Source organism: Pogoniulus pusillus, chromosome 40 (genome assembly GCF_015220805.1).
Source record: "Pogoniulus pusillus isolate bPogPus1 chromosome 40, bPogPus1.pri, whole genome shotgun sequence".
NCBI classification, from domain to species: domain Eukaryota; kingdom Metazoa; phylum Chordata; class Aves; order Piciformes; family Lybiidae; genus Pogoniulus; species Pogoniulus pusillus.
The window spans coordinates 7,172,383-7,178,603 of NC_087303.1; the positions used below are offsets into that span (position 1 = coordinate 7,172,383).

Below are 6,221 nucleotides of genomic sequence, written 5' to 3' on the forward strand. Positions count from 1 at the left end.
CAAGAGTCCCCACCCTGGACTGAAGCTGGACCAAGCGCAAGAGATCAGCTGGAAGGTGACCAACCCGGAAAGGCTCCCTGGGACCTGCGCTCGTCCTGCTGGACTCAGTGAAGTGCTGCCCTCGTCCCGACAGCCCTGCCCGGGACCTGCATGTGTAGTGCCCTCAGCATCTCCACCCCTGTCCCAGTGCCCTGGTGTCGTGTGTGGCTCTCTCCCGGCGCCCTGCTGCTGGCCCTCTGCAGCCTCTGCAGCACAGGCTGCGGCCTCCTGCGCGCTGGGCGCGGGCAGTGCCCCGCGGGCTCGCAGCGTAACCCTCCCCTGTGTGCAGCTGCCCTGGCAGGGCAGAGCTCCTGGCTCCTGCCGGCTCCAGCTGGCTCCTGCCGGCTCCTGCCTGCTCCTACTGGCTCCTGCCAGTTCCTGCCTGCTCCTACTGGCTCCTGCCCGCTCCTACTGCCTCCTACTGGCTCCTGCCGGATCCAGCCAGCTCCTGCCTGCTCCTACTGGCTCCTGCCCGCTCCTGCTGGCTCCTGCCGGCTCCAGACAGCCCCTGCCTGCTCCTGCCTGCTCCTACTGGCTCCTGTCAGCTCCTGCCGGCTCCTGCTGGCCCCACAGCCTGAGCTGGAGGCATGCCCAGGTGCTGCTCTGTCCTACCTGGTCTGGTGGTCACCCCACAGCTCACCCAGCACCGAGCCAGCCCACGCCCTGCAGCCAGTGCCCACCAGGTGCTGTCTGCTGTGCTCCAGCAGCTGCGCCGTGGCCGCAGGGCAGAGGTGGGCTGCAGGGGCCGGGCTGGGAAGGCAGGGGCCTGCTGCTCAGAGCAGAGGCAGCTCCCAGGTGCAGTGCTGAAGGCTTTGGAGCTGTTAGCTCAGCACCAGCCCCGCAGGAGCTGAGTGCAGGCTGAAGGCTGCTGCTGGGCGCAGTGCAGGTGGAGCCTCCTCGGAGCCTTTTTCCCTTTTCCAGCTTACCAAAGGTTGAGTTCCTGCCTGGGGCCCGGAGGGGCCCGGGGCTGCTGGCCAGGTTTTTGCACTGAAGTCAAGGAATGTACCAGGCTGTGCTGTGTGCCCCGCCCCCAGCAGCCCCCTCCTGGCACCGAGGTGGCGATGCCGGTGCCAGGCTGCTCCCCTCTGCTCCCTCAGCTCCAGGCCATGGTGAGCCCCACGGAGCACCCCTCAGGTGGAGGTCAAAGCCATGGGGGGTCACTGTGGCTTCCCCACCCTGCACAGAGGCTGCCAGCTGCGCCCAGCCCAGCTCCCCGGGCAGCTCCCCGTCCTGCCAGCCCCAGGGGAGGTGCCCCAGCCCCACTGCAGCTGGTTCCCCCCCCGTGGCAGTGCTCTTGTGTTGTGCTGACGTCGCCAGCCCCGCGGTGGTTCCCCCTCTCCTTCCCTGTGCTCTCGTGGGGTCCTGTGTTCACTTCTGTCCCCTGCTGCTCCCAGCCAGGAGCACTCCGCAGCAGCTCTCGGTGTCAGCCTCGTGTCTGCCCTCCGCTGTGCTCCATCAGCAGCCGAAGCTGCGCACTCAGTGCTCAATAAAGCACAACCTCTGGTGGCGAGCTGCAGCCTGCCGTGTGCGCGGGGCTGGGAGTGGGCGTGGGGCTGGGAGTGGGGCTGGGAGTGGGAGTGGGGCTGTGGGAGTGGGCGTGGGGCTGGGAGTGGGCGTGGGGCTGGGAGTGGGAGTGGGGCTGGGTATGTGTAGGGTGCTGCTGGGACAGGGCTCTGATTGTGTGCTGTAGGACAGAGCTGGGTGTGTCTGTGTCTGAGGGTGTCTGGGTGTGTCTGGGCGTGTCTGGGTGTGTGCTGTAGGACAGAGCTGGGTGTGTCTGGGTGTGTCTGGGTGTGTGCTGTAGGACAGAGCTGGGTGTGTCTGGGCGTGTCTGGGTGTGTGCTGTAGGACAGCTGGGTGTGTCTGGGCGTGTCTGGGCATGTCTGGGTGTGTGCTGTAGGACAGAGCTGGGTGTGTCTGGGTGTGTGCTGTAGGCCAGAGCTGGGTGTGTCTGGGTGTGTCTGGGTGTGTGCTGTAGGCCAGAGCTGGGTGTGTCTGGGTGTGTCTGGGTGTGTGCTGTAGGACAGAGCTGGGTGTGTCTGGGTGTGTCTGGGCGTGTCTGGGTGTGTCTGGGCATGTCTGGGTGTGTGCTGTAGGACAGAGCTGGGTGTGTCTGGGTGTGTCTGGGCGTGTGCTGTAGGACAGAGCTGGGTGTGTCTGGGCATGTCTGGGTGTGTGCTGTAGGCCAGAGCTGGGTGTGTCTGGGTGTGTCTGGGTGTGTCTGGGCGTGTCTGGGTGTGTGCTGTAGGCCAGAGCTGGGCATGTCTGGGCATGTCTGGGTGTGTCTGGGTGTGTGCTGTAGGCCAGAGCTGGGCGTGTCTGGGTGTGTCTGGGCATGTCTGGGTGTGTGCTGTAGGCCAGAGCTGGGTGTGTCTGGGCGTGTCTGGGTGTGTCTGGGTGTGTGCTGTAGGCCAGAGCTGCACAGCTGGTGTGACTGCAGCAGGTCCCTTGCAGCTGCAGAGTGCCAGAGGGGTGCCCAGCCTGTGCCCAGTGTGTGCCCATGTGCATGGATGGAATCTCCCTGCTGGCAGCTTGCCCACAGGAGGCCTTAGAGGAGTTGGCTGAGAAGACTTCTGGGCCAGCCCAGTCTGAAGCTGTTTGTTGCTGGCAGTGCTGAGGAGGCCCCAGCAGTGCCCAGCTGTGTGCCCAGCTGTGTGCCCATGCTGGAGAACCAGGCCAAGCTGGAGCTGCACATCCCACCCAGCGCAGCCTGGCCCAGGATCTCTACCCAGGATCTTGGCTGCAGCTGGCAGAGAATGGCTCTGGGCAGCACCTCCCAGCCCCTGCCCATCCCACCCTGCTGGGCAGGAGCAGCTCTGCACTGGCACCTGAGGCACCTTGCACAGCTGTGCCCACTCTGGAACACGGAGGGCCTTGGCACTCAGCTGTGGAACCAACTCTGCCACACTGTGCCATTGCCTGAGAGCCACAGCAGGGCTCCTCCAGGCCAACTTGCAGCCCAGCACCACCATGGGCACCAAACATGCCCCCAGGTGCCATGCCCACAGGTGGCTTGGACACCTCCAGGGAGTTTCTTGGCTCCTTGAACGACTTCAGTGGCTGAAGGAACATCTTTGGGTCAAGGTAGAGCCAGCATGGAGCCAGGAGACCTGCTCCAGCCTGGGCTTGGACTCTGACCTCTGGAGGGGCCTTCCAACCCAGCCCCCTCGCACTCTGTGGGCACTGCACCACCTCCCTGGGCAGCCTCTGCCAGGCCCTCACCACTCTGGCACCAAAGACATTTTCCTCCTCTCCAACCTCCCCCTCCCCTGGCACAGCCTCAGGACATTTCCTCTCCTATCCCCTGATCCCAGGCAGCAGAGCCCAACCCCCCCTGGCTGCAGCCTCCTCTCAGGGAGCTGCAGAGAGCAATGAGGTCTCCCTCAGCCTCCTCTCCCCCACACTACACCCCCCCAGCTCCCTCAGCTGCTCCTCCCCAGCTCTCTTCTCCAGACCCTTCCCCACCTTCCTTGCCCTTCTCTGGCCCTGCTGCAGCCTCTCAATGTCCTTCTGGCAGTGAGGAGCCCAAACCTGCACCCAGGATCCAGCTGTGGCCTCCCCAGTGCCCAGCCCAGGGGCACAATCCCTGCCCTGCTCCTGCTGCCCACTCCACTGCTGACCCAGGCCAGGCTGCTGGTGCCCTCCTTGCCCACCTGGGCACCTCCTGGCTCATCTCCAGCTGCTGTCACCCAGCACCCCCAGGGCCTTTCTGCTGGCCACTTTCAGCCACTCTGCCCCAGCCTGGAGCCTTCCTGGGCTTGCTGTGAGCCAAGTGCAGGACCCAGCCCTTGGCCTTGCTGAACCTCATCCCATTGGGCTCAGCCCCTGGCTCCAGCCTGCCCAGGGCCCTCTGCAGAGCCTCCTGCCCTGCAGCAGATCACCACTGCCCCCAGCTTGGTGCCACCTGCAGCCTCCTTGGGGGTGTCTCAATCTCCTCACCCAGCTCATGGCTGCAGACATTGAACAGAGCTGACCCCAGGAACACCTCCTGTGCCCTGCCACCAGAGGTTGAGGGAGGTGAGAGCATTGGGTGCTTCTGTGCTCCACAGCCTCCCTGGAGGCGTTCAGGACCAGGCTGGATGAGGCCCTTGAGCAACCTCTTCTAGTGGGAGGTGTCCCTGCTTATGGCAGAGGGTTGGCACTGGCTAAGCTTTGAGGTCCCTTCCAGCCTAAACCATTCTCTGGGTCTATGAACTGTTGCTGCCTGGGCCTGGGCACCTGCTTGCCCTGCAGATGCTGTGCCATGGCATTCAAGGTGATCTGATGCATCACCACCACTGGCACCAAAGTCAGCTTGACCCTAAAAACAAAACCCTCAGCTTTCAGCTGTGGAATCTCCTTTCTTGGTCACCACTGTCCCACATTCAGGTGCTTGTCACCACCTGTGAGCTGGAGGTGTCCAGCTCTGGGCCCCTCAGCCCCAGGAGGAGCTCAGGGAAGTGCTGCAGAGAGCCCAGCCCAGAGCCAGAGCTGCTGCAGGCAGTGAGCATCTCCTGTGGGGCCAGGCTGAGGAGCTGGGGCTGGCAGCTGGCAGCAGAGCAGCCTCAGGGCTGCCCTCAGAGCTGTGCCAGAGATGTGCAGGGCAGGGTGGGCAGGATGTGCCCAGGGGTGGCCAAGGGCAGCACAAGGGGCACTGGGTGCCAGCTGGGGCAGAGGAGGTGCCAGGGAGCAGGAGGGGAAACTTTGTCCCTTTGAGAGTGCTGGAGCCTGGAGCAGGCTGCCAGAGAGGCTGTGGAGCCTCCTGCTCTGGAGCCTTTCCAACCCCCCTGGGTGTGCTGCTGTGTGCCCTGCCCTGGCAGAGCTCTGGGGGTGCCTCCCAGCCCCTGGCACTCTGTGTGAGTGGAGAGGAGGCTCTGAGCATCAGCAGCAGGGAAAATGAGGAGCAGCAGGGGAGAGCTTGCACAGGAGGAGAGGGAAGGGCAAGCTTGGCACAGGTCAGCCAAAGCAGAAGGCTTCCTGTGCCTGGCTGAGAAGCTTCACCCCATGGGTACCTGCCTAGGGCAGCCTCTACCCCTGCCAGGGACCTCTGCACACAGCAGCTCCTTCCCCAGCCCCCAGCCAAGGGACCCAACCTGGCTGCACAGCTGGGGCTGGGCCTCCCGGGCAGGGAGGGCTGCAGCGAGGCTCGGGGGGGGTTGAAGAAGGGATCTGAGCAGGGCTGAGCCTGCGAGAGGAGAGGCTCTGCCAGAGCTCCCCAGGGCTCCATGGGCAGCCCCAGCCCCACCTGCCCAAGGCCACTGCTGCTTCCTGGGGGCTACCTGAGGGCTGCACCAGCTCAGCCAGCCCAAGCCTGGGCCAGGTTTACCCCAGGGAGCTGCAGCAGGAGCAAGCAGTGAGCCGTGGGGTGAGGCTGCCAGGCAGCAGCCCAGGGCAAGCCCTCACCACTGCCCAGCACAGAGCCACCAAGGTGCTGCAGGAGCTCTGCTGTGGCACAGGCTGGCAGGGTTGGGGCTGCTGCCTGGAGAAGAGAAGGCCCCAGGGAGACCTTGGAGCAGCCCTGCAGTACCTGAAGGGCAGCTCCAGGCATGGCAGGGAGGAGCTGCTCAGAAGCCCTGGGGGTGCTGTGGGCAGAACTCCCCCACGGAGCAGAAGGTGCCACAGAGCAAAGAGAACCACTGGGGCTGCACAGGGACACTCACTGCCAGGAGGCAGGGGACCTCAGCTGGAGTGCTGTGCCCAGCTGTGGACTGCCCAGCACAGGAGCAGTGTGGAGATGCCCAGGCAGAGCTCTGGCCCTTGTCTGTGCTGGCATCTGGCCTGTGAGGCTTCTGCCCTGGGGGCAGTGGAGTCACAGCTCACAGCTCACAGCTAAGAGTGGTTGGGAGGGACCCAGGCAGGGAAACCTTTCCAACCCCCCCTGCATGTGCTGCTGTGTGCCCTGCCCTGGGTGCCCCTGCCCTGGCAGAGCTCTGCAGGTCTGCAGCTCTGCTGCTCTGCTCTGCTCTGCTGCTCTGCTCTGCTGCTTTGCTGCTTTGCTGCTCTGCTGCTCTGCTCTGCTGCTCTGCCCTGCTGCTCTGCTCTGCTGCTCTGCTGCTCTGCTCTGCTGCTCTGCTCTGCTCTGCCCTGCTGCTCTGCCCTGCTGCTCTGCTCTGCTGCTCTGCTGCTCTGCTGCTCTGCTGCTCTGCTGCTCTGCTCTGCTGCTCTGCTGCTCTGCTCTGCTGCTCTGCTGCTCTGCTCTGCTG

At 64.7% G+C, this 6,221-nt stretch overlaps 1 protein-coding gene across 2 annotated transcripts in view; it reads left to right on the forward strand.

Moving 5' to 3' along the window:
* The window catches only part of NSF (N-ethylmaleimide sensitive factor, vesicle fusing ATPase), an 85,746-nt gene extending 84,197 nt beyond the window's left edge, over window positions 1-1,549 (forward strand). For both annotated transcript variants that reach the window (XM_064174568.1, XM_064174566.1), the window contains exon 21: window positions 5-1,549. In XM_064174568.1, coding sequence (XP_064030638.1) covers window positions 5-23 — 19 coding nt within the window. In that variant the 3' untranslated portion in view covers window positions 24-1,549. The remainder of the gene's footprint in view (window positions 1-4) is intronic.
* The last annotated feature ends 4,672 nt before the right edge of the window (window positions 1,550-6,221 follow it).